General features: G+C 35.5%; 1 protein-coding gene and 1 non-coding gene across 2 annotated transcripts; both read right to left on the reverse strand.

The window, feature by feature from the left end:
• Positions 1–12,920: 12,920 nt before the first annotated feature.
• LOC143544025 (protein WHAT'S THIS FACTOR 1, chloroplastic-like) lies at positions 12,921–14,241 on the reverse strand. The gene has a single exon (XM_077036206.1). The coding sequence runs from the start codon at positions 14,149–14,151 to the stop codon at positions 12,994–12,996; it is 1,158 nt and encodes a 385-aa protein (XP_076892321.1). The 5' UTR covers positions 14,152–14,241; the 3' UTR covers positions 12,921–12,993.
• A 6-nt stretch (positions 14,242–14,247) lies between these two features.
• On the reverse strand, positions 14,248–14,320 carry TRNAV-UAC (transfer RNA valine (anticodon UAC)). Its single transcript has one exon. It is a non-coding gene; the product is annotated as a tRNA-Val (tRNA).
• Positions 14,321–14,918: the final 598 nt, after the last annotated feature.

Genomic DNA, 14,918 nt, shown 5'->3' on the forward strand with positions numbered 1-14,918 from the left:
AAGTTGGAATCACCGTTTTGATGATGAAGTTAAGAAATTTGGATTCATCAAAAACGCTGATGAAGCTTGTGTGTATAAGAAAGCCAGTGGGAGCATCATAACCTTTCTGGTATTATATGTCGATGACATATTACTGTTTGGAAATGACATTCCAACCTTGGAAGGTGTAAAAGCCTGGCTTGGAAGCTGTTTTTCCATTAAGGATCTTGGTGAAGCCGCCTGTATTCTGGGAATAAGGATCTATAGGGATAGATCAAGGCGGTTGATAGGTTTGAATCAAAGTGCATACATAGACAAGATCTTGAAAAGGTTCAAGAAGGAAAACTCTAAGAAAGGTTTGGTACCAATTCAAAGAGGAACGATGTTGAGTGCTTCTCAATGTCCAAGCTCAAAGGATGAGCAAGACAAAATGAGTGGTATCCCATATGCATCTGCTATAGGATCCATCATGTATGCCATGATTTGCACTAGACCGGATGTGTCATGCGCCTTGAGCATGACAAGTCGATACCAACAAAATCCGGGAACTAGCCATTGGATGGCTGTTAAGAGCATATTGAAATACCTTAGAAGGACTAAGGATATGTTTCTAATATATGGCTCTGGTGAGGAGGAACTCGTTGTAAAGGGTTACACTGATGCGAGTTTCCAAACTGATCGAGATGATTCTCGATCACAATCGGGATATGTTTTCGTTCTCAATGGTGGTGTTGTCTCATGGAAGAGTGCAAAACAAGATGTGGTATCCTTATCCACCAATGAATCAGAATACATCGCCGCCTCATTGGCAGCTCAAGAAGCTGCATGAATTAGAAAGTTCATTACCGATCTAGGGGTAGTCCGTACCATTCAGGACCCTCTAGAAATCTTTTGTGACAACGAGGGTGCGATTGCTCAAATCAAGGAACCCCGCGCACATCAAAAGACTAGGCACATTGAGCGGAGATTCAACTATATAAGGGATGAAGTTGAAAAGGGAAAGATATGTATTCGCAAAGTTCACACTGATCAAAACATTGCGGACCCACTCACGAAACTCCTTGAAAGGCCGAAGCATGAGGGTCATACTTGCGCCTTAGGACTTCGATATTCTAGTGATTGGATTTGATCAAAATTTGTATTTGGATATTGGAAATTTTATTTTAACTCAATCATATGGTTTTGGTTATGGTCATGTTCTTGAGTTATGTTCCATTTTAGTATGTTTAAATCCGTGAATAATTTGAATTATTCTAAACGTCCGTAATCGTTCATATTTGTGGGAACAAATGTGAAAGTAAGACTATTATGAACATTGGATTGGTAGATATTCATGAGGTACGAATATAGCAAAGGGTTGCTGCCAAGGTTCATAGATATTTATGGGATAAATATTGGACTGACCCGCTCTCAATTTTACTGCATGGAATCCTTGGGATTTGTGATCATAAGTAAATTTGAGTAAAGGAGAACTTCATAGTATCCTACGACCTGAGATACATATTGGGTCTTGATATTCATCGACTATTATGTTTTGACTTAGTTCTTCGCTGCTCTGAAATGTGTCAGTACATTAGGCTAAGCTCAAGTATAGTACAAGGTGATAGTGAGAGACGTATGTAGTCAATATGGGATTTGTCCCTCTTATTCGTTGAGAGTTAAATGTCTAAGGCCTGACAAGTTAAATCAACAGAGAATGATCACTCTGTGTCTCTGGATTTAACATGACATTTGTGGCAAAAGGATAAATGATAGTTTCACCTAAATCATTTTCAAGTATGGGACTTGAAAGGGATGATGTTATTGAATGGCACTTCGTCATGCGTATTAGGGGTAGTAAACCGTAGTTAGGCGGTATTTGCTACTTGCATCAATCTTCTATGTATCTTGTGCAAGTGGGAGATTGTTGGAATTGATCTGCCCAAGACACATATTAGAGTTGATGTGGCTAGTACGTATTGATCCAAGTCGGGACATATCCAATAACAAGCTAGACAAACACCGAGAATATTTGTTTATGTATGATATGATCATAAGTAAATGAATATTGACACTTGAGTTATTTGAAAAAGGGTTTCTAAATAAAAATGTACTTGTGTAATAAACAAATCATATGAATGATTTATGTTTTATGAGAGAACATTACATGTTGTTAATTAAGTTGGTTAAATAACAACATGTGAATAATGGTTACTAAGCATGTCACCCAACATGTAATAAGTTTTGTTATATCTTATAAATATATATATGGATATATATTTATGTTATAAAACAAAATTCACAATACTAATAATGTAAAGGAATCTCTTACACTTGATATTATTTTATTATTAAAGTTGAGGTAGTGGAGACATGCAATGGATATCATTGGTGGAGAGAAATATGCTTTTGAATAAAACCAAGTCTTTCTCTTTCCTTCTTTCATAACACATAATTAATTATACACAAGTAACAAAGGTTTCTCTCTTCTCTTTTCCTCTTGGATTTTCGGCCAAGGAAGAAAGGCAAGGAAGAAAGGGTTATCAAGTGTTCAAATCCTAGCTAGAAGTGGTGTCTTGTTGGAGCTTGGGGTATACTAGCTTGAGGAGCTTCCATATTCAAGTTCTTACCTTTCAATCATCATCCTTTTCACACTTCTTTGGTTACTTGAAAGGTAGTTTAACATGCATGAACTTATAGTGACATGCATGTGTTTGATAGTGTGTAATTCGTATTTGGATCTGGGTTTGGGTTTTGCATGTATTGAATTGGTTATATACACTAAAACTAACAAGATTTAAAACTTATATCCGCTGCGTTTTTGGTAAAATAAGGATTTTATCACTTTGATAATCTTGTTAAAACCCAACAATATTTAGATCTACAAACGTCTTATTGGCAAAATCAGGGAGCGAGCTCAACTTTGAGCCCCTTCTTCTCATATTTGAGTCCTTTCAGCTCATTTTTGGAGCCCCCATCCACTCACATTCAAGCCTATTTAGTATGCCCAGCCCCCAGGCAAGTCTTCTCGTGGGACTCCATCCAAAGGGACAACCAAACCTTTCCGGTATCTTTGAAAGTGTTTTTTACGGTGGCGCTGGAGACTCCCTGCCGGTATCTCCACCCCTAACGAAAATAATTGGTTTGTTCTCTCTATCTTGTTACGTTACTGTAGCACATCATATAAGTTATAAGAATTGTTTTACACCATCGTTAAACTTGAAGTTCCACCAAACCACCAAAGCATGAATTTCTATATGGAAATACAGTAAATCTAAAAAAAAAGTAAATGAATAAAGAAGTAAAGAAAAGTAAGGTCAAATCCTATATTGGCCTACTTTATAAAGTTTTTGTTATCATAAAAGGTTGGGAAGCCACTTTTGTAAAGTATTATATTAATATTATTGTGTTGTAAAAGAAGAGACATGGTCACATGGTGAAGGATGTGTGTTGGACTCTTCAAACACAAGCTTCACGATTAACAAGGTAAGAGGATAGGAAGTCTGCATTTTTCAAAAGTTGATGTGACTTAACCCACACACATACATCTTTCCGGGCAACCATTATTTGCCCATGCATTATTAAAGTTTATTTATATTCCAAACATTGAAAAAGTTTTAAGGCGAGCCCATTGCCAGGAGGTGGTGTCCTGGGACATTTACTTTAATATGAATGCCCTTCTTGTGATTCAGAACAAAGCCCCTTGCAAAATAACTCCTCCAAAAGCAAGGTCCCTTGCAAGACCATCTCCTCAAAATGAAGCCAACTAACCCCCTTACTAGATAACCCTTCAAGAAAAAACCCCGTGTGATATAATTCCTTTAGAAAAAGGTCCCTTAATAAACAATCTTTCATACCAAAACCCCTTCCAAGACAATCCGTATAATGATGCTCCTCCCAAAATAATCCCTTCATTACAAACACTCCTCCCAGACAATCACTACTGAAGCCCCTTTCTATATTGCAAGAATCTTTTCGAAAGAAGAAGATTTCCTTTCCAAGGGATGAGGCATTTAAAAATTCCCTCCAGCAAAAAAAGTATCATTTGGGCGAGGGTTCCCTGCAAAGGAAAACAACCTCTTCTAGATTTTCTTTCTTAAGAAGAATAATCACTTTCCAATTAAGAAAGTATTTGAAAAGTTCTTCCTCATGTGGAAGGAGAGCCTTCTAAAACAACATCTCATATTGCAAGATTTTCCTCCAATGAAAGATAATCCCCTTCCATTGGAGGAGGTATTCGAGAAGCCCCTCCTGTGGAGATGAGAGCATTCTACAAAATTCTTTTGCGTTACAAGAATTTTATTTGAAGGAGAATAATCCCCCTCCAAGGGATGGAATGTTTGAAGGGAACGACACATGTAAAGGTCAATTACATTCAGAAGGAACCTCCTCCCTACACCAACATGGAGATGGGGGACTAATTTGACATTGCATCATTGTGTCGCGGGTTTTTGTCATTGAAGGCTCTTCAATAAAACAAGAGGGGCCCCGTTAATCAGCTTCTATGCATGAAGACGTATCTCATAAAGAGATCACCATTTTAGAGAGACTTCCAAGGAAAAATAATTCCCTTTCCAATGAATGAGGTAGTGGAAAAGTCCCTTCCAATATGAACGAAGCTTTTAACAGCAGCATCTCATATTTCAATAGTGTAATTTTAAAGAAGAAGAGTTCCCTTCTAAAGAATGACAAAGTAGTTGTGAAAGGAAAAAAGCCTCATGTGGTAACACTTCACATTCCAAGAATTTTCCATGGAGATGAAACTTTCATGTCCCTATTAACGATATATTATATAATTATAACCTTCGTATTTTGGCAAAACCTACCCTATACTAAACTATAATTTCTTTATGTATTCAACTTCAAACTTCAAGGTCCAATCTGTAATTAACATTATAACCCACTTTTCAAACTGGATTATCCATTTACCCATATCCATATCTAATTGGGTTTTCTTGTACCCAAATCTAAAGATCATTAAATTGATTAGCGAATCTTTGTGTAATTTATGACTTTAATCTCATAATCGTTAATATTTACCAAATGCGGCCTAACCGACACTTTAAATGAGTTAACAATATCAAGTTTTGATCCATTTTCTTTTTGAACCAAACCGTCAACCCCAATTACCCATTGAACACGTAATCTATTGTTATATTTCAACTAATTACGCGCATACGATCCTCATATCATAGCCGACATTACCCCTATATTTAATAATATTAGATCGATCTCTAACTGCTTATTCTTAACCCTTTAGCTCGGCTTCTGTTCTACTCCGTTAGCCCTCCTCCGTTCATCACAAAAGGTAATTGAATACAAGTTTAAGATCGAGATGATGCAGTAAACAAAAGCCCTAAGGCTAATCTGATTAACATAAATAGATTTGGTCAATTGAATTCTAGGGTTTATATGAATAAAATTTAGTTGCATCTGCCTTTGTTTATATTTATTTGATATCGGTACATCTCGCACATCTCTGGTGTAGCACAGCTAGTTAACTCACTTGATTATGGGGGCAGAGGTCGCGGGTTCGAACCTCTGTCATCCCATTTTCATTTTATTTTTGGTAAATACATATTAATATCATTTTGTATTAAATATACTAATAATTATAGTTATTAAATAAGTTAGTTTACTAAAAACCGGCCTATAATATTAATGTTTCTCGTATCTTTCGTCCGTGTATGTAAACATATATATATATATATATATATGGTAGGGTTAATGTAAATAAAATATTTTTATGAGAAGAACAAGAATAGATCTAGACCCTTGGATCTATGATCTAGTGGTTGAGATTGGTAGTTTCATATATATATATATATATATATATATATATATATATATATATATATATATATATATATATATATATATATATATGTTTATATATGGTAGGGTTAATGTAAATAAAATATTTTTATGAGAAGAATAAGAATAGATCTAGACCCTTGGATCTATGATCTAGTGGTTGAGATTGGTAGTTTCTAAATAATGGTATTGTTTCCTATTTACATGGTATAGTGTCATATTTAGATGGTTTGTTTTATTTTAAAGCTTTTCTCACACTTCTCACAAAACAATTATTTTTTATTTGAACTATATATATATATATATATATATAGGATCAGGATCATGAGAGAACCTTTTTGAAATTGAGAACTATGAGAACCATTTTAGACCACAAAAAACCCAAAAATAAAAAAAATCATAAAATAAAATAAAACACAAAAATCAAAAAAGTAAAAAAATCAAAATTCTTATTTTATCATCCCGGTTTCATAAAAAAAACTCGATTCAGCTAAATTAAATACACATATGTATAATATATACATATATGTACATTTACATGTTTTTTTATACACATGTGTATAATTTAAGATAAATGATGTTGTACATATGTGTGTATTACGTAACTAAAGATTAAATAAAATTATACATATGTGTATAATACAATGTTTTTTCTATTTTTTTAATGAAACTGGAATGAAATATAAGAATTTTGGCTTTTTTACTTTTTTAAATTTTGTATTATTTTTTGTTTTATGATTTTTTTAAATATTTTTTTAAAAGTGTTTTTAGTGATCCAAAATGGTTCTTAAAGTTCTCAATTTACAAAGGGTTCTCTTAGGATCCTTATATATATATATATATATATATATATATATATATATATAAAACTCATATTTTTGGTTTAATATATATATTCAAAGGACAAACTTTAAATATATTTATGTGCTTTAACGAACTTATAATTTTTAAAGATGTATATTATTCATATAATATTTTTATATATTATATTAAATATCATAACATACTTTTAAATGGATTTATAAAAGTAATAAATATTTTTGAAGATGTATTTTACTTATACAATATTGTTATATAATAAAGTGTTATAATAAACTTTATTTGTAAATTAGCAACTAATAATTTTTCATATATATTTTTATATAAAATAAAATATTATATTAACTATGATTAAAAAGAATATAACTTGACTTAATATCTTTATAATAATTACCGAACTCGCTTATCCGATCTAGTTCATTAACTTAGCGTATCTATATTCTATCTTCCTTTATAAGCCTTATCGTCAACGCGCGTGATCCACTTTCGTCATTCTTATTGTTATCTATTCACTTTTGTTAGCCTATTGAGGTGAGTACCACATTCCCCTCTTTTTACTCGTTTTTCACGTTTTGAGGACATATGCGTAAATTATATTTCTTATATATACTTATACTCAAAATTGCAATTATTGGCTTATGTGTTAAAAACTTATACCTTACTTATGCGTTTACTTGCTTTATATGCTTCCGCATTCGGAGAGGTCCAGTATAATCTCATAATAGTATGATCATACGCCAGTCGTTAGCCTTTGTGCTTCTCGACATCTCGGTTATACTTGCTCATTTGGTTAATTTGTTATTTTCATATGACTTGTTGCAATACTTATTTTTATATATATACTATATGTATATTTAAACTGGTGTGTTGCTCACTCAACATGTGTTGACGATAAAGTTCTATTTAATACGCAAATGCATGTTATCGTAAGAATTTAATGCAGGTTGGTGAAAACTTAGTAAATAATTTAAATTAGAAAATAATTAATCAAGATCATTTGTGATATAAGTTGTATTGTTGTATGACTATGGATTATGTATTTGTTGTATTTGATTTATTTGAAAACTTAATTTAATTAATAGATATTGTCATTTAAATATTGTATGATAGTACCTTGAGAGCTGTGACAATCAGTTCGTGCCCCGGCATTTCCCCCGTAGGTTGGGGTGTGACAATTATATAGAAGAGGGATTGTGTATTTATGTCATGGTAGATTTAAACTATCAAGAGAACTGGGTCATGGGAACTAAATATCATCTACCTCAGCCAGGTATCGAAAGAGGATCTCGTCCGAAAATAGCCCAATGAATGGGTCTAAAAGGGATGAACCTATCCCGTATGTGATGAGAAAGATGAGTTGGGACTACATTAGTCTATTGTCCTTATCATAAAGAATAAGGCTAGAATGGCTTGTAAAGCCTTCTATGAGAATGGGTCTTCGTCCCATGATTGGGACCAAGTCTAGAAAGCCCAGGAGAAACAAAGATACATGGAGAGTACTAGTTACTCCAACCAAACATCCTACCAGTCAGATAAGAAGAAGATAGGAAATGTAAATTTGAAAGTGGAAAAAGGGAGCCAACAGTTAAGAGAAAGGCAGATGATTCGAAAGGTATCATGACATCTTGAGGGAAGCATGAGAGGCTTTTTCAAAAATGTTGTCGGCTCAAGTGTGGGCCAGTCATGGGCTGAAAAGATAAATGGGGATTAGATAATATAAATCAAAGAAAGATAAGGATGAGCCGGGTCGGGGTTTAGTTCATCACCTTTATCATAAGTTATAAGGATAATAAACCGGGAAGACTTGAGAAAGTTACCATGGAAACAAGCCTAAGAATAACATTCTCACTATAGCAATCACTGAGATAATGATGATATATATCGACAAAGGATATCGGCACTAACCTTGTGAAGAAAGTCCGAAGATGGACAAATGTCTTTAAAAGATACATATAGAAGTGTTAAGCGGTTTGAGATAACACGAAAGTCGGGCCAATAGAGAAAACAACATCAACAGACACATCCAAAGAATAAAGAAAGAGCCGGGGAGGGTGAATTAAAAATGTAGCGGGGGACTAATATAAGTCCATTACGCTTGTCATAAATAACAAGCACAATGGACTGGGGAGAATTGAAAAGGTTACCTTAGAAATGGGTTCTCTGAATGATAAGAGAAATATGCCTAGTAGCAAACACGGGCCCAAATTAAGTATGGCTAAAGTAAGGGAACCCAAAAGAGAGTATTTAAAAGACCTCCCAAAGTAACTAAACGAAATCAAAGGTTATAAGGGGGTTAAGAACTTACCCAATCGATCTAAACAAGTTGGTAGCATCAACCCAAAGGAAAAGGTTAGAACAACACATGCGTCTGGCCATGTTGTTGGAATGGATGGGGCCTAAGTTAAAGAGAAAAATGGTTCCAAAAGAAAACTCCCAAGTCGAGAACCAACATCCAATTGAAGTTTAAGGTGGATCACTCAAGAGGTCAAGACAAAGGTAAAATAGTGACTTATTATGAGTCCATTGTACTCGTCATAAATAAGGAGCACAATGGACTGGGGGACTTGAAGAGCCTACATAGGAATTGAGCTCTTGGAATAGGATAACAGCCCACCAAGCTACAAATAAGTTATTAACCCAAGAGATAGGTCCAAGCCCAAGAAGGAGAACATATAACAAGACAATAACCTTGGTCAACAGGAGGTGAGGTCACTGCTGGCTTGGCAGGGTGAAAGGTCTAAAACACACATGCTCCAAAGGATAAGAGCAAGATCCAGCGGATAATAGGTTGCCTCCTGCAACCCTGAGGGGAAGTAAAGAAACCACAGGATAAAAGACCAAGTCAAAGACCCAGTGGATAAAAAGGGGAGTCCCCTTGAATCTTATATAAAGAGAAACTTGATGTATATTTGAGGGGAGTCAAATCTTGTAATACAGATACTGATTCATCATAATAATAATCGCTCTTCAGATATTATTATTGATCACCACTCTTATCTAGAACCATCACTGAATCCTTGCTTAATCACACACGGTTCAACTAGGGTTCCAACAACAAGCAAGCGGGCAAAAAAAAAATAATACATTTGTGTATGTTGAACATTATTATATTGGTTCAATCAGACTGTTGGGCCGCACCAATTACAGATTTAGAAATAGGGCCGTCCAAAACGCTTGTCGCTCGAACTCGCTCAGAAATTGCTCAAAAAATGCTCGCTCGTTTTTCACTCGATTGTAAAGGAGCCGCTATGGTTGGTTTGGTTTGTAAACGAGCAAAGGTCCGCTTGTTTCAGTTTGGCTAGAATATTTTCAATATATTTTATATATAACTATATATGAACAAATATATAAATATATAGACAACACATATAAATATAAGTATGCGATTTTTTATACTCATTAAAAATTTTCTTAATTCCGTAAATTTTTGGTAAACGATAAGTTTGTTTACATGTTCATTATATCTTAGTTCAAATTTATTCCGCATAAAAATTTACAACATATTACACGTTTGTCTAAAAACTACTAATTTGTTTGCAAAAAATATTATTTACAAACTTCAAACTTGTTTCTTATTGAAAAAATTAAAGTGAAAAATAAATAAATAAATAATGCTAAAAAATTGCTCGATGTTCGATGGAAAAATGCTCGTTTCGATTTTCGGTCGGTTCGAATTTCAACAATTCGGTCCGGTTCGGTTGTAAACGAGCATCGGATCAGCTCATGAACAGCCCTTACAAATGCAAAGACGGGAAAATGCTACATGGACATGCAAAGACGGGAAAATGCTACATGGACATGGGCTCGGTTCCTGAAGATTTTCTGAGCCTGAATGTGGTCCAACATAGGCCTAGTGTTCCACATGAGGGTTTAGAAGACCTGGGGGTAAGATACTGACCATACGAACATGGATTATTGGGCTTTCAAGAACGGTTATTTTGACGATTTTGACCAACCGAATGATCAGTCACACAATGCATGGCAACACAGGATTCAAAAGAGACTCAATTCAACCCCCGTTGCAGGATAACGAGATCCGTGATTGTTCCTAGCTGTTGAGTACATTTTGCTATGGGTTCACGAAAATGGAACGAAAACTGAAAGAAACTGATTCCATGACTATGTGCTAACAGTTAAAGGTGGGCTCGGGCCATGATGAGTCAAATCGGGGTAAAAGGATGTGGAAGTCTATCATATATAGGGCTGTCACTTTTACCCGAAACCCAACCTGAGAAAACACATACCTGAACCCGAACTAACCCGACCCGAAAAACCCGAACCCGATAAAAGACTAACCTGAACCCGAACTAAAGTAATTCACGTTGGTTCTCGGGTTTGATTTGTACACAGTCATAAAAGTATCATGATTAACCGACGTGGTTAAAATTGTTAATATTGTTTGACGATAGGAGTATCTTTCTAATACATTTTTTTAATTTTACATAATTATGTTATTATGTTTCACCTTTAATTTTTTTATTTTTATCAAATTATTCAGAGGATTAATTTACACACTAACTAATCTCGTGGAAGACACGGGTTCTAAAGCTAGTGAATATAATACATATAAACACGCATAATCTATAAATGAAAACTACTATCGAGCCGAGGGTCTCACCGGAAGCAGCCTCTCTATCCCTATGGGGTAGAGGTAAGGCTGTCTACATCTTACCCTCCTCAGACCCTACTATAGCTTTGCTATTGGTGGGATATACTGAGTACGATGATGATGATGATGATGATGAAACACGCATAATCTATAAATGAAAACTTAATAAATAAAAGAAAGCCTTCGAATACTCGTTTGTATCAGTTCGGTTTACACAGACCAATTCAAGTTAAAAACCATTGGCTGGATCATTTAATCGATTGCCAAATCGACACAATATAAGCATAAACAGAGAGAAGATAATTAAAGCACTCTTCGGTTTAAACATAAGGAAGTCCTTTAATGTGCAGGCCTTTGAAGATCTATTAACTGCCAATATGCCATCTATTCCTATAAAGATTCAACGCACCACGGATAAACAAACCCTGAGTTAGACATTTGCAATCTAAGAACAAAAAGTTAAGATCAGTTAAACAGGCGGGGTGACAGGTCATAATGAGCTTCGGTTAGAATGGATTCCCTTAAAAAACAGTCCTTTTGCTTCGGGCCAGAAAGGGGTTTGACAAAGATGAGTTCAGGTGAAAAGGAGCCGTTTTGAACACAGTGACAAATACAAAAAAGGAGAGTTCATAAACTATATCAATATTTAAGCCAATATTTTACGTAGTAATAAATAATATATGAAAAAAAAAACCGAATCAAATTTACTGATTAATTAATAAAACAAATGTTTCTTAATCGAAATTATAAAAATGTAACAATAAAACCAGTGACAGATCCAAAAAAAAATTTCCAGTGCCTTCACTGTTTTAAGGTTTTTAGATACTCCAATTTCATAGTATCGGACATAAAATTTTCCTGGTCGGGTCAGGTTCATCATATAATAAAAATACAATAAAGTAATTGATAAAAAACATCATTATTAGAAATTTAAAAAACACATCATATAAATACAATGGTCTTTACGTTTTAAAAAAAGTCGCACCTCAGTTCGTTTATTGCTCCCCTCTCATGTTTATGTTGGCCATCTGCAGCTGATGCGGCTTGGTAAAAAACTATATGCTTCAAATCCATGGCATTAAATCTTAACACTGATAATGGATACAAAAAACCTACTTTAGTTTTAAGATCAGAAACTTTGCCGTGTTTAACACAAGGGTGCATACGAAGTTTATAACGGGTATGGCAGGACTGTTTAACAGGATAAGTTATAAGCAAAATACCATAAAACATGTTAAGGCAGCATACACTATTAGAACTCTAAAATACAGCAATTGGATTCTTAACTTCAATAAGTAGCTTGATAGAAAACAGAACATATTTTCTTCATGTAACAGATAGCAATGCCAAGTAATAACAATCTTTCAGTTCTACAATAAGAGAATTTAACAGTTCACGATAAAAATTAGCACTGTTTATTCCATGCCCAAAAAACCTACCATCAACAAGTGAATTGAGATCGTAACAAGACCAGGCGGCACAGCTTGTTGCCCGTTTTGGCCAGTCTCACTGACCCAACAAACCCGATCAGTTTAGTTTTCTGTTTCCAAACGCGTAGTGAGCGGTTTGGCCAAAACTTTCAGTCAACACCGGTCAAACCAGACTGTTGAGCACTCCTACGGCAACTTATTGGGTAAAGACTAAAGACATACAAATATTCTTGTAATAACTACTGCAAAAGACTTGTGCAGACTAATATGTTGAAACAAAACAGTAATCATCTAAGCTAAACAAACAAGAATGAAACCATATAGATTAGAAACAATATTACCTTGTACACAGCCGATATCAAGTTACTCGATTTCCAATTTTTGTTTGTCTGCAAACTCACACAACTTCTCATTAAAAACAACCTGAGGATCTTTATGAATCAAGGCCCCATCTTCCCCATACGCATCCTTCAAGAACACAGCCCAATTCATCTCCGTCCCAGCCAAATAAAAACTCCTCGGCTGCTTCAACAACATCGCGTACGTATGCTTCGTAAGACTCAACTCCTCCTTAAACTCCACAATATGATGAATCGAAGCCCGTTTCTCCAACGTCAAGCTCAAAAATTCATGAATCACACCAACCCTATACTTCTCCGCCTCCAACGTCCAAAGATCCAACTTCGCCCCATCCGAATAAGGCGACACAAGCGGAAGCGTGTTCAACATATTCAACTTCCGCTCATCTTGCTCACCCAAATCCAACAACTTCCCATGCTTCACCTTAAACTGAAAAGCTCTCTTAACCCGGTCCTCATCAACAACAAACTCCCGCTCCAACGCACTCACCGCAAGATTCTCGTCCCACTTCACGAGCTCAAGAACCCGCTTCCCGTCCGCTTCAACAACCATGTTAAAATACTCCGGATAATTCCTAACCCGGTCTCTAAAATCCTCGGGTATCCCAAACAAAGCTCTACAATGATAAATCTTACTTAACGGAATCCGCTTATTCGCGGACAACATCAACAACTTCCTAACAACCTCTATCCTATGCCCCTCCAATTCATTTAAAACCCGCTTCTCCTCCTCCAAATACTCATCCATCAAATCCGTAAACCCGAACCATATCTTATCGTTATCGTGACGGTACGTCTCGAACACGAGCGGGTGGCGTTGGAGGAACTTAAGAACTTTGCGCCCGCGGGGAAACCCGAGCTCCCGGTATAGTTTACCGGCTTCATCGAGACGGAGGACTTGTTGGGGTTGTTTGGAGAGATAGTCTTTGGTTTTGAGGAAGAATCTGAAGTGGGTGTCGCGTTTGAGGATGTTTTCGAAGTGTTGGATTCGTTCGGAATCGTGTTGGACGTGTTTGGTCCGTGGGGATTCGGGTTTCTTGCGTTTTTTGCGTAGTGATTTGGGGGTTTTGGTGATTAGGAATGAAGTGGAGTATGTACGGGAATTGGAATTAGGGTTTTTGATTGTGTTGGTAATGGTGGAGAATAAACGCCAAATTGCCATTGAAGAGTGATAAAGAGTTGTAAGGTGGTTCAGGTATTCATATCGGCGGCGTGTAGAGTGATAAGTCACCGGAAAAGAAATGAAAAAAAATGAAAATGCTGCTGCCCGGGATCGAACCGGAGACCTTTTGCGTGTAAAGCAAACGTGATAACCACTACACCACAGCAACTCGTTGGTTTGTTGAACACGGTTTATTTTTAACAACAAATGTTAGTTGTTGAACTACTATTGAAGATTTTAATTTTTAAATGCAGTTACTAAGCGAGAGTAGTAGTGTGAACTTGCCACCACTAATATTACAACTTGAAAGCTGTAACTCTTCAAGTTGGAATTGGTTCATGAACGGGAAGTAACTTACTAATGCCCAGGTAAGTTGCTGTTGAATGATTAATGAAGACCTTATCAGTACTGTTAAGTTAAGTTACAACTCTGAATAGTTAACGGGTTGTCTAACAAGCCTTACAAGGAGCTCTAGGAACTCTGAATAGTTGTTTAAACAACGAGTTACATTTACATACTATCAGTGCCAATATTGGCATATTGGCGGCGATGAAACAAATAATGGATTAGACTTTCTACTTTACTTTAGGAATTATTATTTTTTTTTTTTCAAAAAAAAAAAGGATTAAGAAATACTCATGGTAACCATTCAAGTCGGCGAAATTAGTAATATCATCCGTGAACGTATTGAGCAATACAATAGAGAAGTAAATATTGTAAATATCGGTACTGTACTTCGAAAGGTTATTGGACTATGTGGAAGAGAG

The sequence above is a fragment of the Bidens hawaiensis genome, unplaced genomic scaffold (assembly GCF_021521415.1).
Source record: "Bidens hawaiensis isolate Kalapana, Puna unplaced genomic scaffold, B.hawaiensis_p1.1 tig00013425_1, whole genome shotgun sequence".
NCBI lineage: Eukaryota > Viridiplantae > Streptophyta > Magnoliopsida > Asterales > Asteraceae > Bidens > Bidens hawaiensis.